The 15,517-nt window shown below is 44.9% G+C and overlaps 1 protein-coding gene across 6 annotated transcripts in view; it reads left to right on the top strand.

Moving 5' to 3' along the window:
* Positions 1–292: 292 nt before the first annotated feature.
* Positions 293–15,517, top strand: part of ZNF346 (zinc finger protein 346) — a 63,985-nt gene continuing 48,760 nt past the window's right edge. For 3 of the 6 annotated variants that reach the window (XM_037992813.2, XM_008015396.3, XM_008015395.3), the window contains exon 1: positions 303–529. In XM_037992813.2, coding sequence (XP_037848741.1) covers positions 355–529 — 175 coding nt within the window. In that variant the 5' untranslated portion in view covers positions 303–354. Of the gene's footprint in view, positions 530–15,517 lie in introns of all 6 variants that reach the window. The other 3 variants (XM_073010499.1, XM_073010498.1, XM_073010497.1) reach the window with 3 other exon arrangements.

Below are 15,517 nucleotides of genomic sequence, written 5' to 3'. Positions count from 1 at the left end.
TCTGGGCCTCAGTTTCCCTGTAAATGAAATGGCGAAAACACTCCCACATAACGGGACCTTGAGAACGAAATGAAAAGTATCAAGGGCTGACCGTGAGCAAGGTGAGAGCCCTGAGCCAAAACCGCACTAGCCCCTCCGGGAGGGGGTGTCACTGCTGCGGAATCAGCGACAGGTTTCCGAATCCACACCACACGCTCTGGGGTACCAGAGGTAGCAAAGCAAAATAAGCGCCAGGTACCGCACGGCAGCGCCGAAACCTCGCGAGATTTGTTGGCCGGACCAAGTACCACTTCCCCAATCTCGCGATATTTAGGCGCCTGAGCGGTTCTCCACCGGCGACGATTTGCGGGGAAGATGGCGTATCCGGCGCCGGCCACAGTGGAGGCCGCAGACGGCGGAGGGGCCGGGCGTTACAACAGCTCGGAGGAGCTAGAGGGCCAGGAGCCGGATGGGGTGCGCTTTGACCGCGAGAGGGCGCGCCGCCTGTGGGAAGCCGTGTCCGGTGCCCAGCCGGTGGGTAGGGAGGAAGGTGAGTCGGGGGCTTTGGAGGCAGGAAGCCCCTCACCCGCCTGCGCGGTTCGCGGGGAGCTGCGGAAGCGCCTGCGGTTACACCCCCTGGCCTGCCTCCTTGCGTGCTGCGCTCCGGGACCCCCAGACTTGTGCTCCCCATTCAGGCGCGGGCACCCCAAGAATCGGGCCCCCAGCGCGCTGAGGGTGATCACGGCCGCTCACGCTCAGGCCCTGAGTTTTTCCCCTCCTCCTTCATCAGTCACCACAGCGTAGTTTTTCCCAAATTCGAAGATTGTCATCCCTATGCTTGTCGGAGACCCACAGTCTTTGCCATCCCCGTAATTCAAGCCGAGTGCCCCTCACCACTCCTTGACTCCTCATCGTCCCAATCTCCAGATTTCCTCGTAGAGCCTCTTGCCTCCCTTCTGTCAGGCCCCACACTTCCGAGGGCTCTGGAAGGCCTTCTCCTTACCCCCGGGTTCCTCCTGGTCTTGGTGACTGAGCCGTGGCTTACCCGTTTTTAGCTCTCTGGCTTCTACTTGCTGGGTTCCTTATTCTAAGGTGGGGACAAGGAGCCTGAGAAACTGGTCTGGGTTCGCTTTGACTCCAGCTTCTTTGTGTCCTACACTTGACCCAAAGTTGCTGAGAACAGTATAAGCAAAGCCACGCCAGGGGTCACTTCTGGGCCGAAGTGTGCCAGCTTGCTGCGCACTTGACCTGAGACTGGGTAAGATGGGATGAAAAAAAGAGAAGGATGGGAAAGAGCTGTTCTGACCTTCTTGTGTGACTCCCTTCACCGTCCTTTACAGAGCCAGCTGCTTAATGCTAACCCAAGTGTACAAGAACTCTATCTGGGCTTCTCTGCTAACCCTGTCAGGTATCTGGAGGGAAATCAGATTTCTCCAGTGATTTGTTTGCTTGCTGAGTAGACTTGTCATGGAAAGTTTAATATGCTATTTGTCAACTGACTGCCTGGATAAAATTGAAATTTGGACCATATCTAAGGAAGATATGTTTAAATGAGGGGTGATACACAGACCTATACCCTGGTATATAATTCTCCAATTTAGAAACAAGTCTAGCCTGTCTCCTAAGTTTATATATATATATTAAAAAGAAAGGCAGGGCCCCAGAAATGGTATGTGTGTGTATGTGTATATGTATGTGTATATTTACATATATGTGTATATATAAATATATACACACAGACACCATTTCTGGGGCCCTCTCTCCTTTTTCTTTTTTTTTTTTTTTTTTTTTTGAGAGAGTCTCCCTCTGTCACCCAGGTTGGAGTGCAGTGGCACAATCCCACCACAACCTCCGCCTCCCAGGTTCAAGCAGTTCTATGCTGCCCCAGCCCCCGGAGGAGCTGGGATTACAGGCGGCCACCATCATGCTCAGCTGATTTTTGTATTTTTAGTAGAGATGGGGTTTGACCATGTTGGCCAGGCTGTTCTCGAACTCCTGACCTCAAGTGATCTGCCCTCCTTGACCTCCCAAAGTGCTGGGATTACAGGCATGAGCCACCACACCCGGCTCTCCTACTTTCAAACTTGTTTGGTAGTTTCCTTGCTCTACCCCAATTTTCCTTTCATTAATTTGACAAACATTCACGGATGTCTGCTCTCGACCCAGAATTGGTTGGGCTTCAGAGCTGGAGTATCAGAGGAAGATACTGCCCTTTCCCTGGAAAGGCTTGCAGTCTAGTCCAGGAGGCAGACACTAAAACAGTTCCAGTGTAATGTAAAGGATGCAGTGCTGAGGAATGTTTTAAGAGTTGGAGGTGCACAAAAAGGTGACCTTTGCCCTGGATCTTGAAGCAGAAAACCACTGTGATCTAAAAAGTGAACTGTCTGCTATGTGTATGCGAGTGTACAGTGGCACTGTTACGACCCATTTCACTTCCCTGTTCTCCTCACTTCTCGCACATTTATATGAAATCTAAGTAGACACCTGCAACATTAAGTTCTACTCACCCTTTTTCTTAGCACCTTCATTGAGTTACAGTTTATATACCATACAAGTCGCCCATTGTAAACATATTGCCAATGATTGTTAGCCAATGTACAGTTGTATAGCCATTACCACAGTCCGGTTTTAGAACATTTCCATCACCCCAATTAGTTCCTTTGAGCTTATTTATATTAAATCCCCACTCCCACCTCCTGCCCTAGGCAACCAGTGATCTGTTTTCTGTCTTGTACGGTAGTCTTTTGAGTTTGGCTTCTCTCGGCATGTTTTTGAAGTTCAGCCAAGTCATGGTGTGTATTAGTACTTCATTTTTATTGCTAAATAGAATTCCATTGAATGAATATAACACATTCTATTAATCTGTTCATTATTTCTAGACATTTAGATTGTTTCCAGTTTGGAGTTTTTGTGAATAATGCTGCTGCGAACATTCATGCCCAAGTTTTTGTGTGAACATACGTTTCATTTCTTGAGTATATCCCTAAGAATGGAGTTGCTGGGTCATATCTTAACTCTAACATTTTGAAGAACTACCAAACTTTTCCAAAATGGCTTCACCTTTTATATTTCTGCCTTCAGTGTATGAGGGTTTTGCTTTTTCTATAACCTTGACAACACTTGTCTTTTTTGATTATAGGCATTCCAGTGGGCATGTAGTGATATCTCATTGTGGTTTCCTAAAGACTGATAATACTGAGCACCTTTTCATGGGCTAACTACCCATTTGTAGATCTTTGGTGAAATATCTATTGACATCATTTGCCTATTTTGTAATTGGGCTGTTTGTCTTCTACTGAGTTGTAAGAGTTGTCTGTGTGTTCTGGGTACAAGTCTTTTATTATAGATATGGTTTCCAAAGATTCCCCCCTGACTGACTTGTGTTTTCATTTTCTAAACAGTGCCTTTTGAAGCACAAAAGTTTTAAGTTTTTTTTTTTTTTTTTTTTTTTTTTTTTAAGACAGAGTCTGGCTCTGTCACCCAGGCTGGAGTGCAGTGGCCGGATCTCTGCTCACCGCAAGCTCCTCCTCCCGGGTTTACGCCATTCTCCTGCCTCAGCCTCCGGAGTAGCTGGGACTACAGGCGCCCGCCACCTCGCCCGGCTAGTTTTTTGTACTTTTTAGTAGAGACGGGGTTTCACCGTGTTAGCCAGGATGGTCTCGATCTCCTGACCTTGTGATCCGCCCGTCTCGGCCTCCCAAAGTGCTGGGATTACAGGCTTGAGCCACCGTGCCCGGCCAAGTTTTAAGTTTTGATGAAATTAAATGTATCAGTTTTTTATCCTATGTATTGTGCTTTTAGTGTCATATCTAATAACTCTTTATCTTAACCCAAGATTTGAGAAATTTTCTCCTGTAGATCTTCTTAATATTTTTTTATTTTTTTTTTGAGACGCAGTCTCACCGTTACCCAGGCTGGAGTGCAGACAGAATCCCACTCTGTCGCCCATGCTAGAGTGTGGTGGCATGATCTCAGCTCACTGCAGCCTCCCTGTCCCAGATTCAAGTGATTCTCGAGCCTCAGCCTCCTAAGTAGCTGTGATTACAGGGGAGCGCTTCCATACCCAGCTAATTTTTTTGTATTTTTAGTAGAGACAGAGTTTCACCGTGTTGGCCAGGCTGGTTTTGAACTCCTGACCTCAGGTGATCCACCAGCCTCGGCCTCCCAAAGTGTTGGGATTCCAGGTGTGAGCCACCATACCCAGTTGGTAATATTTCTTTTTACAGTATTTTATAGAAGTGTTGACCTACAAGGGAGAGGCTAACACACAAAATATGATTTAAAGAGTTTACTTGATTTTTAAAGGCAAAAAATGTGGACAGGGAGTGGGACTCATACAAAGTCGTTTATCAAGAATTCTCATTGATTTACAGAAATAACATTGGTTAGTGATTGGCTGTACATTGTTAAGCTATAGGATGTAGGATATAGCGTCAGGTAGGGCATTATTAGATTAATCCTTACTCACTTGTGGCAATAGCAAGCAGTTTTGATAGATGAGTCATAGCTCAAAAAGGGGGAGTAGGAAGTGATTACGATCTCATTTTAATATCTCATTGGGCCCTGATCATTTAAAAGAACTTGGATTCTTTTTTTTTTGAGACGGAGTCTTGCTCTGTCACCCAGGCTGGAGTGCGGTGGCGCCATCTCAGCTCATGCGAGCTCCGCCTCCCAGGTTCATGCCATTCTCCTGCCTCAGCCTCCCGATTAGCTGGGACTACAGGCGCCTGCCACCACGCCTGTTAGCCAGGATGGTCTCGATCTCCTGACCTTGTGATCCACCCGCCTCCCAGAGTGCTGGGATTACAGGCGTGAGCCACCGCGCCGGGCAGAACCTGGAGATAAAAGTTCTTTTTTTTTTTTTTTGAGACAGAGTCTCACTTTGCCACCCAGACGGGAATGTAGTAGTGCAATCTTGGCCCACTGTATGTAACCTTTGCCTCCCAGGTTCAAGCGATTCTCGTGCCTCAGCCTCCAGGTAGCTGCGATTACAGGCGCCCGCCAGCACGCCCAGCTAATTTTTGTATTTTTAGTAGAGATGGAGTTTTGCCATGTTGGTCAGGCTGGTCTCAAACTCCTGACCTCAGGTGATCTGCTTCGGCCTTCCAGAGTGCTGGGATTACAGGGGTGAGCCACTGCGCCCAGCCGATAAAAGTTATTTTCTGACCTGCCTGGGCAACATGGAGAAAACCTGTAAATTTTTGTAAACTTTGTATTTTTGTAAAAATACAAAAATTAGCTAGGTGTGGTGACTCACTTGTAATCCCAGCTACTCAGGTGGCTGAGGCACAAGAATCACTTGAACCCAGGAGGCTAAGGTTGCAGCGAGCCGAGATCGTGCCCCTGCACTCCAGCCTGGGCAGCACAACTGAGACTCTGTCTCAAAAAAAAAAAAAAAAAAGTTATCACCAGTGAAGCTACCTGGGCCTAAGCTTTTCTTCCTTTCCTTTTTTTTTTTTTTTTTTTGATTCTCTATTTATTGAGAGACAGGGTCTCTGTTGCCCAGGCTATGCCCAGGCTAGAGTGCAGTGGCACGATCATAGCTCACTGCAGGCTCAAACTCCCTCAAACTCAAAGCTAGGACTGCAAGGGCATACCACCATGACCAGCTAATTTTTGTGTTTTTTTCATAGAGGGTCTTGCTCTGTTGCCCAGGCTTGTCTAAAACTCCTGGCCTCAAGTGATCCTCCTGCCTTAGCCTCCCAAAGGGTTGGGATTATAGACATGGGCCATGGCAATCAGCTGGCTTGGGCTTTTCTTTGTGGAAAGATATTTAATTATTAATTCAGTTTCTTTACTTGTTTTTTTGGGTTTTTTTTGTTTTGTTTTGTTTTGTTTTTTTGAGACTGAGTCTCGCTCTGTAGCCCAGGCTGGAGTGCGGTGGCCGGATCTCAGCTCACTGCAAGCTCCGCCTCCCGGGTTCACGCCATTCTCCGGCCTCAGCCTCCCGAGTAGCTGGGACTACAGGCGCCCACCACCTCACCCGGCTAGTTTTTTGTATTTCTTAGTAGAGACGGGGTTTCACCGTGTTAACCAGGATGGTCTCAATCTCCTGACCTCTTGATCCACCCGTCTCGGCCTCCCAAAGTGCTGGGATTACAGGCTTGAGCCACCGTGCCCGGCCAGTTTCTTTACTTGTTTTAAGTGTACACAGAATTTTGTGTTTCTCCTTGTGTCTTTTTTTTTTTTTTTCTTTTGAGACAGGGTCTTGCCAGGCTGGAGTGCAGTAACGATCACTGCAGCCTTTGCCTCCCAGGTTCAAGCAATTCTCCTGCCTCAGCCTCCTGAGTAGCTGGGATTTTTAATAAACTTTCACTCCTGCTCTAAGGAGTGCATGTGCCCCCTGGCTAATTTTTTTGTATTTTCAGTAGAGACGGGGTTTCACTCTGTTGGCCAGGCTGGTCTTGAACTCCTCAACTCTAAAGTGATCTGTCCGCCTCTGCTTCCCAAAGTACTGGGATTACAGGCGTGAGGCCCCTGATTATTTTCTTGGTTAGTCTGGCTAAGAATTTGTCATTTTCTTGATCTTTTCTAGTTTCTAAGGTGAGATCTTATGTTGCTGATTTGAGACCATTCATTTCTGATGTAGATGTTTAAAATTATAAGTTTCTCTCTTAAGCACTTGTGACGTTATAAGATATATTATTTATATATATATGTGTTTCCCTCCATAGTTCCTGGCTCACAGCTTCTATAAACCTTATAATTTCTTCAGTGACTAAAGCAGTAAGAGTATCTTCTGTTAAAATATTTGGCCTTTTGTCCTTGGTTCCTGAAACACCTCTGGAACTGCTCCAGAGCAAGAAAGGTGAAAAGCAGACTTTTGTTATTTATAACAAGCCCCTTTCTTTTTTTTTTTTTTTTTTTTTTTTTTGAGACGGAGTCTCTGTTGCCCAGGCTGGAGTGCAGTGACACGATCTCTCGGCTCACTGCAAGCTCTGCCTCCTGGGTTCACACCATTCTCCTGCCTCAGCCTCCCGAGTAGCTGGGACTACAGGCACCCGCCACCACGCCTGGCTAATTTTTTGTATTTTTAGTAGAGACGGGGTTTCACCGTGTTAGCCAGGATGGTCTGGATCTCCTCACCTCGTGATCCGCCCACCTCGGCCTCCCAAAGTGCTCGGATTACAGGCGTGAGCCGCTGCACCCGGCCATATAACAAGCCCCTTTCAGCCACACCTTGGTACATGTTAATAGGGTGATTTTTGGGAAGTCCCTAGTTTACCACATTCTGGTTGGCTGGTTGCCATGGGAACCAACCATGTGCTCAGACGGTTGGAAGTTACAACCCCCCATCTCTAGGGGATAGAAAGAAGCGGAAGGTCGAGTTGATCACCGATAGCCAATGATTTAATCAACCATGCCTACATAATGAAGCCTTCATAAAAACCCAAAGGACTGAGTTTAGGGGCTTCCAGGAAGGTGAATAAGAACACATTCATGTGCTGGAAGTGTGGCACACCCCAATTCCATTGGGGTGGAAGCTCCTACGCATTAGACCCTTCCAGACCTGTGTATCTCTTTATCTATTTGTATCCTTTAACATATCTTTTAGGTTGTTCTGACACAGTGGCTCCTGCCTGTAATTCCAAAACTTTGAGAGGCCAAGGCAGGAGTGTTAGTGGCCCTGAATCTCAGTTTCTGCCTCCTCAGAAGAAAGAATTGGACCAAAGGGGCATAAGGCAAAGAGAGAGACCAAGGCAACTCTTAGAGCAGGAGTGAAAGTTTATTAAAAAGTTTTAGGGCTGCAATGAAAAGAAGTAAAGTATACTTGGAAGAGGGCCAAGAGGGCAACTTGAGAGACAAGTATGCAGTTTGACCTTTGACTTGGGATCTTACACATTGGCATGCTTGCTGGGTCTTGCATTGTGTATTGTAAAAGTGAAGTAGGATAAACTGAGTTTTTTTCCCTCCCGAGCACTGCTTTAGTTGCAACTCAAATTTTTGAATGTTTTATTTTCATTTAAATCAGTTCAAAATAATTTCTAATTTCCCTTGTAATTTCTCCTTTGATACATGTTATTCAGTTTCCAAATATTTGAGGATTTCCCAGATTTCTTCCTATTATTGATTTCTGATTAAATTCCAGATGAGTTCAGTCCTTTTAAATGTAGTGAAACTGGGCTAGGGGTGGTGGCTCACGCCTGTAATCCCAGCACTGGGAGGCCGAGGCAGGTGGATCATTTGAGGTCAGGAGTTCAAGACCAGCCTGGCCAATATGGTGAAACCCCATCTCTACTAAAATACAAAAATTAGCCAAGCATGGTGATGCCTGTAATCCCAGCTACTCGGGAGGCTGAGGCAGGAGAACTGCTTGAACCCAGGAGGCAGAGGTTGCAGTGAGCCAAGATCGTGCCACTGCACTCCAGCCTGGATGACAGAGCAAGACTCCCTCTCAAATAAATGAATGAATGAATGAGTGAAGTGAAACTGGCACATGTTCTACGCTGGAGAATGTTCAGTGTGTGTTAGAAAACAATTTATATTCTACAGTTGGGGGAGTATTCTATGTGCCAGTTGGATCAAATTGATTATAACATTATTCTAAACCCTTACTGATTTTCTAACAAGTTCTATCAGTTATTGAAAGCAAGATATTTGTTAATAGAAAAACCAAATGGCGCTCAAATGACACTGTAAAACATTCAAAAGAGGTTTATTGTGAGCTAATATGAGTGACCATGGGTGGGGAAAAACACAAACCCAAGAAGCCTTGAGTAAGTGGTCCTGAGGCAGTTAGGTCACAACTCTGTTCTATACATTTTAGGGAAGTAGAAGTTGCAGACAAAGTCATAAATCAATACATGGCGATTATACATTGATTTGGCCCAAAAAGGCAGGATATCTTGAAGCAAGGGGCTGACAGGTCATAGGTGGCTTCAGAGATTCTTTAATTTGCAGTTAAAGGAGTAAAGCTTTGTCTAAAATTTTGGAGTCAGCACAAAGGAGTGTTTTGTTTTGGGTTTTTTGTTTTTTGGGTTTTTTTGTTTGTTTTTTTGACTCAGAGTTTCGCTCTTGTTGCCCAGGCTGGAGTGCAGTGGCACAGTCTCGGCTCACTATGGCCTCTGCTTCCCAGGTTCAACCAATTCTTCTGCCTCAGCCTTCCGAGTATCTGGGATTACAGGCACCTGCCACCACACCCGCTAATTTTTTGTATTTTTAGTAGAGATGGGGTTTCACCATCTTGGCCAGGCTGGTCCTGAACTCCTGACCTCAGGTGATCTGCCTGCCTAGGCCTCCCAAAGTTGTGGGATTACAGGCGTGAGCCACAGTGCCTGGCCAGGATGTTTTAATTTAATATAAGGAAGTCTGTTAACCAATATACCAGGTCAGAGTGACCTGTAGGGGTATGTGACTTAACCTTTGTCTAGCATGGCCTTTGGTCCTGTTTGTAATTTGGTATCTTATTGCACAGAGTCCATTTTGTTAGTCTTATGATCTCTATTTTAGCATTAATGCTGGTCAGTTGCGTCTAAACCCCAAAAGGAGCCTAGACAACACAGTGAGATCCCATGTCAACGTAAAATTTAAAAATTAGCCAGGCATGGTGGCACACACCTGTAGTTTTAGCTATTCAAGAGGCTGAGGCAAGAGGATGGCTTGAACCCACAAGTTTGAGGCCATAGTGAGCTAGGATCGTGACATTGTATTCCAGCCTAGGCAACAGAGCAGGACCCTGTATCTTTTTAAAAAAAAAAAAAAAAAAAGGCCGGGCATGGTGGGTCACACTGGTAATCCCAGCACTTTTAGAACACCAAGGTGGGTGGATCACAAGGTCAGGAGTTCGAGACCAGCCTGACCAATATGGTAAAACCTCATCTGTACTAAAAATACAAAAATTAGCCAGGCATGGTGGCACATGCCTGTAGTCCCAGCTACTCGGGAGGCTGATGCAGAAGAATCACTTGAACCCGGGAGGTGGAGGTTGCAGTGAGCCGAGATCGTGCCACTGTACTCCAGCCTGGGCAACAGAGCAAGATTCCGTCTCAAAAAAAAAAAACTCCAAAAGGAAGTTTAATAATGAGGCATCATGTCTAACCTCTTGTCCTGTCATGCCAGGAACACAATTTTTCAGGTTTCTCTGGAGTCGCCTTGGCCAAGAGGGATTCTGTTCAGTTGGTTGGGGAGCTTAGGATTTTTTCAGTTTACATATGGAAATTTCCAATTATTATTACTAGTCTATTTTTTTAATTATCAATTTTTTTCCTTTTTTGTGTTTTCTTGATGTATCAACCCTTTATCATTATGTCATGTTCTTTTTTGCCTCTAATATTTTTTATACTAAAGTCAGTTTGTCAGTGATAGAGCCATTCTGGCCTTTTGTGGTTACTTTTGCATAGTGTATTTTTTCTATTCTTTTATCTCAACCTCTTTGTATCTCTTATAGATAACATATAGTGGGAGCTTGCTTTTTTATTCAGTCTAATAGTCTCTGCCTTTTGAGTGTACTGTTTAGACTATTCCTATTTTATTTACTGATATGAAAATTACATTTTCCATTGTGCTGTTGATTTCCTTTCTGTTTTATCCTTCTGTTCCTCCTTTACTAACTTCCTTTATGTTAAGTATTTTTAGTGCACCATTTTAATTCCTCTTGGTTTTTTTTAAGTTTCCTAGTGGTGTTCTAGGGATTACAGTATGCATCTTAACTCATCACAGTCTACTTTAAATTAATACTAACTTAATTCTGGTAAAATACAAAAATATTTATCTAATACAGCTCTATGCCCCCTTCTTTGTCCTATTTTTGTTATATATATTATATGTATATATGTTATAAACCTAATGATTCAGTGTCATAATTATTGCTTTATATAGGATTATGTTCTCTAAAAAAGTTAAGAGAATAAATGAGAAAAAATATATTTATAGGATATTTTATATCAACCCACATATTTACCATTTCTGGTGTTCTTTATTTCCTCCTCTGGACTCAAGTTACCATCTGGTGTCACTTCCTTTCAGCCTGAAGGGCTTCCTTTAGTATTTCTTACAAAGCAGACCAGTTAGCAATGAATTCTTTAATCTTTTTCTGAAAATGTCTATGTGTTGTCCTCATTCTTGAATGACAGTTGTGTTGTATTTTATTTTATTTATTTTTGAGACAGAGTCTTGCTGTGACCCAGGCTGGAGTGCATGGCATGATCTCGGCTCACTGCAAGCTCCACCTCCCAAGTTCATGCCATTCTCCTGCCTCAGCCTCCCAAGTAGCTGGGACTACAGGCGCCCGCCACCATGCCCGGCTAATTTTTTGTACTTTTAGTAGAGACAGGGTTTCACTTTATTAGCCAGGATGGTCTTGATCTCCTGACCTCATGATCTGCCCGCCTCGGCCTCCCAAAGTGCTGGGATTACAGGTGTGAGCCACCACACCTGGCTATTTTATTTTTAAATAACAGCTTTATTGACATAAATTTCACATTCCATAAAATTCATCTCTTGAAATGTACAATTCTGTGGTTTTTAGTGTATTTACAGAGTTCTGCAACCTTCACCTCTGTCTAATTTTAGAACATTTTCATCACCCCAATAAAGAAACCCTGTACCTAGGAGCAGTCATCCCTGGCAACAACTATTTTGGACACTGCATGTAAATAGAATTGTATAAATATGTGGCCTTTTTGTGACTGGCTTCTTTCACTTAGTGTAAATTTTTTGTTTTTGTTTTTGTTTTTGTTTTTGAGATGGCATTTTGCTCTTGTTGCCCATGCTGGAGTGCAGTGGCATGATCTGGGCTCACTGCACCCTCCGCCTGTGGGGTTCAAGCGATTCTCTTTTTTTTGTTTTGTTTTGTTTTGAGACGGAGTCTCGCTCTGTCTCCCAGGCTGGAGTGCAGTGGCGCGATCTCGGCTCACTGCAACCTCTGCCTCCTGGGTTCAAGCAGTTCTCCTGCCCTAGCCTCCCCAGTAGCTGGGATTAGAGGCACGTGCCACCACACCCAGCTAATTTTGTATTTTTGGTAGAGATGGGGTTTCTCCATGTTGGCAAGGCTGGTCTCCAAACTCCTAACCTCAGGTGATCTGCTGTCTTGGTATCCAAAGTGCTGGGATTACGGGCATGAGCCACTGTGCCCAGCCACTTAGTGTAATGTTTGCAGGATCATTTGGCTGGATATAGAGTTCTTAGTTGACATTTTTATTCTTTTTCACCACTTTGAATATGTCATTCCACTACCTTCTGGCCTTAATTGTTTTCAAATAAGAAATTGTCATTAATTGAATTATTTCACTATACATGATGAGTCATTTTTCTCTGTTTCTCGCTGCTTTCAAGATTTTCTGTCTTTGCCTTTCAACAGTTTGGAATGTGTCTAGGTGTAGCTGTCTTCATATTTTTCCTACTTTGGGTTCCTTGAGATTTTGGAATGTGTAGATTAATGTTTTTCATCAAATATGGGAGGTTTTCAGACATTTTCTTCAAATATTTTTTTCTACTCTTTGTCTCTCTTCTCTCTTCTTCTGAGGTTCTCCTTACACATGTTAGTATGCTTGAAGTGTTCCCATAATCTCTGAAGCTTTGTTCTTTGTTCTTCAATGTTATTTCTCTTTATTCTTCAGATCAGCTATTTCTATGGCTGTATCTTCAAGGTCACTGATTCTTCTGCCATTTTGAACTTGCTGTGGAACTCCTTCAGCAAATTTATTTATTTTAACTTGAACTCCAGAATTTCCATTTGTTTGTTTTATTAGTAGCAGATCATCAGTACCCTTACATTTGCTTTCTTCATACCCTTTTCTTTTTTCTTTTCTTTTCTTTTTTTTTTTTGAGACGTAGTTTCACTCTGGTTGCCCAGGCTGGAGTGCAATGGCGCAATCTCAGCTCACTGCAACCTCTGCCTCCAGGTTCAAGCAATTCTCCTGCCTCAGCCTCCTGAGTAGCTGGGATTATAGGCATGCACCACCACGCCCAGCTAATTGTTTGTATTTTTAGTACAGATGGAGTTTCACCATGTTGGCCAGGCTGGTTTTGACCTCCTGACCTCAGGTGATCCACCCGCCTCGGCCTCCTAAAGTATGCTGGGATTATAGGCATGAGCCACCGCACCCGGCCTTTTTTTTTTTTTTTTTTTTTTTTTTTGAAAGAGTCTTGCTCTGTCACCAGGCTGGAGTGCAGTGGTACAATCTTGGTGTGCTGGAATTACAAACATGAGCCACTGCACCCAGCTTTTTTTTTTTTTTTTTTGAGATGGAGTTTTGCCCTTCTCACCCAGGCTGGAGTGCAATGGTGCAATCTCGGCTCACTGCAATCTCTGTCTCCTGGGTTCAAGCGCTTCTCCTGCCTCAGCCTCCTGAGTTAGCTGGGATTACCAGCCCTCCACCATGCCCGGCTAATTTTTGTATTTTTTAGTAGAGATAGGGTTTTACCATGTTGGCCAGCCGGGTCTCAAACTCCTGACCTCAGGTGATCCGCCTGCCTCAGCCTCCCAAAATGCTGACATTGCAGGTGTGAGCCACCATGCCCGGCCTCTTCATGCCATTTTCGTTGGATAAAAATTTGAGCTTCTTGAGACCATCAGCAATATGGATTTGGCCAGTCATGGTGGCCCACACCTGTAGTCCCAGCTGCTTGAGAGGCTGATGCAGAAGGATCACTTGAGGCCAGGAGTCTGAATTCAGCCTAGGCAACATGATGAGACTCTGACTCTAAAAAATTAAATTAAAAACAAAAACACAGTATGGACTCACAAAATGGAAGTACTAATTTGCCAAGTAGACTTAATAGGAGCGTCTTGTTCATTCTTTTAGGCCATACTGCCCATTAAAATACTACATTGTCTAGGCCGGGTGCGGCTCACGCCTGTAATCCCAGCACTTTGGGAGGCCAGGGCAGGCAGATCACGAGGTCAGGAGATCGAGACCATCCTGGCTAACACGGTGAAACCCCGTCTCTACTAAAAATACAAAAAATTAGCCGAGCATGGTGGTGGGTGCCTGTAGTCCCAGCTACTCGGGAGGCTGAGGCAGGAGAATGACGTGAACCCAGGAGGCGGAGCTTGCAGTGAGCCAAGATGCACCACTGCACTCCAGCCTGGGTGACAGAGCCAGACTCTGTCTCAACAAAAAAAACTACATTGTCTAACCATTCTCACCCATGGGTAGATTATACCCAACCTCCATTTCTTGATTGCTTGAGGGGTTTTTTGCTTTTGAGGTGGGGGATCTTGCTCTGTCACCCAGCAGAAGTGCAGTCGCTCACTTATGGCTCACCACAGCCTCAAACTGCTAGACTCAAGTGATTTCCCCCCATGTGAGTTTCCCTAGTAATCAGCACTACAGGCATGTGCCACCACACCTGGATAATTTTAAATTTTTTTGTAAAGATGTGGTCTCATGTTGCTGTGTTGGTCTCAAACTCCTGGCATCAAACAGTCCTCTAGCCTCAGCCTCCCAAAGTGTCAGGATTACAGGCGTGGGCCACTGATCTAGCCCTAGAATCTTTTATTTGCTGCTTTCTGACTATAGCTGTACCTAAAAACCCTTTGCCTCCTAATAAGCTGGGTAGTAAATAGGTTTCATCTTCTTAAGGATCACCTTCAGTTAGTTGAAGAATTTTTTTGTTTTGTTTTGTTTTTGTTTTTGTTTTGAGACGGAGTCTCACTCTATCACCCAGGCTGGGGTGCAGTGGCGTGATCTCTGCTCACGGCAAGCTCCGCCACCTGGATTCACGCCATTCTCCTGCCTCAGCCTCCCCAGTAGCTGGGACTACAGGCACCCACCAACCACGCCCAGGTAATTTTTTGTATTTTTAGTAGAGACGGGATTTCACCGTATTAGCCAGGATGGTCTCGGTCTCCTGACCTCATGATCCGCCCACCTCGGCCTCCCAAAGTGCTGGGATTACAGGCGTGAGCCACCGCGCCCGGCCCAGTTGATGAATGTACATAGAGCTCAGTTGTAGATTGAGCATGTAGGCCTAAGGAAGAGCAAGTCATTTTTGAGATAGGGTCTCACTCCCTCACCAAGGCTGCAGTACAGCAGTACAATCCTGGCTCACTGTAGCCCCGACCTCCCAAACTCAGGTGATCCTCCCACCTCAGCCACTTGAGTAGCAGGGATAACAAGTGTGCACCACCACACTCAGCCAATTTTTTTGTAGTTTTTTATAGAGATGGGGTTTCACCATGTTGTCCAGGCTGGTCTTAAACTCCTGGCTCAAATGATCCTCCCACCTCAGCCTCCTGAATAGCTGAGACTACAGGTGCATGCAGGCTACCACACCTGGTTTAAATTTCCTAATTTCCTTTCTTTCTTTTTTTTTTTTTTTTTTTTTGAGACAGAGTCTTGCTGTGTCACCCAGGATGGAGGCTGGAGTGCAGTGGTGTGATCACAGCTTACTTCACTGCAGCCTTGACCTCCTGGGCTCAAGTTCAGACAATCCTCCCACCTCAGCCTACCAAGTAGCTGGGACTACAGGTGTGCACCACTACACTCAGCTAATCTTTTTTGTTTTTTTGTGAAGATAGGGTCCCACTATATTGCTCGGGCTGGTTCTTGAACTCCTGGGCTCAAGCGGTCCTCCCATCTCAGCCTCCCAAAGT

Source organism: Chlorocebus sabaeus, chromosome 23, assembly GCF_047675955.1.
Source record: "Chlorocebus sabaeus isolate Y175 chromosome 23, mChlSab1.0.hap1, whole genome shotgun sequence".
Classification (NCBI taxonomy): domain Eukaryota; kingdom Metazoa; phylum Chordata; class Mammalia; order Primates; family Cercopithecidae; genus Chlorocebus; species Chlorocebus sabaeus.
Note: the sequence above shows the minus strand (reverse complement) of the source record. Positions and strands in the feature narration are given on the sequence as shown.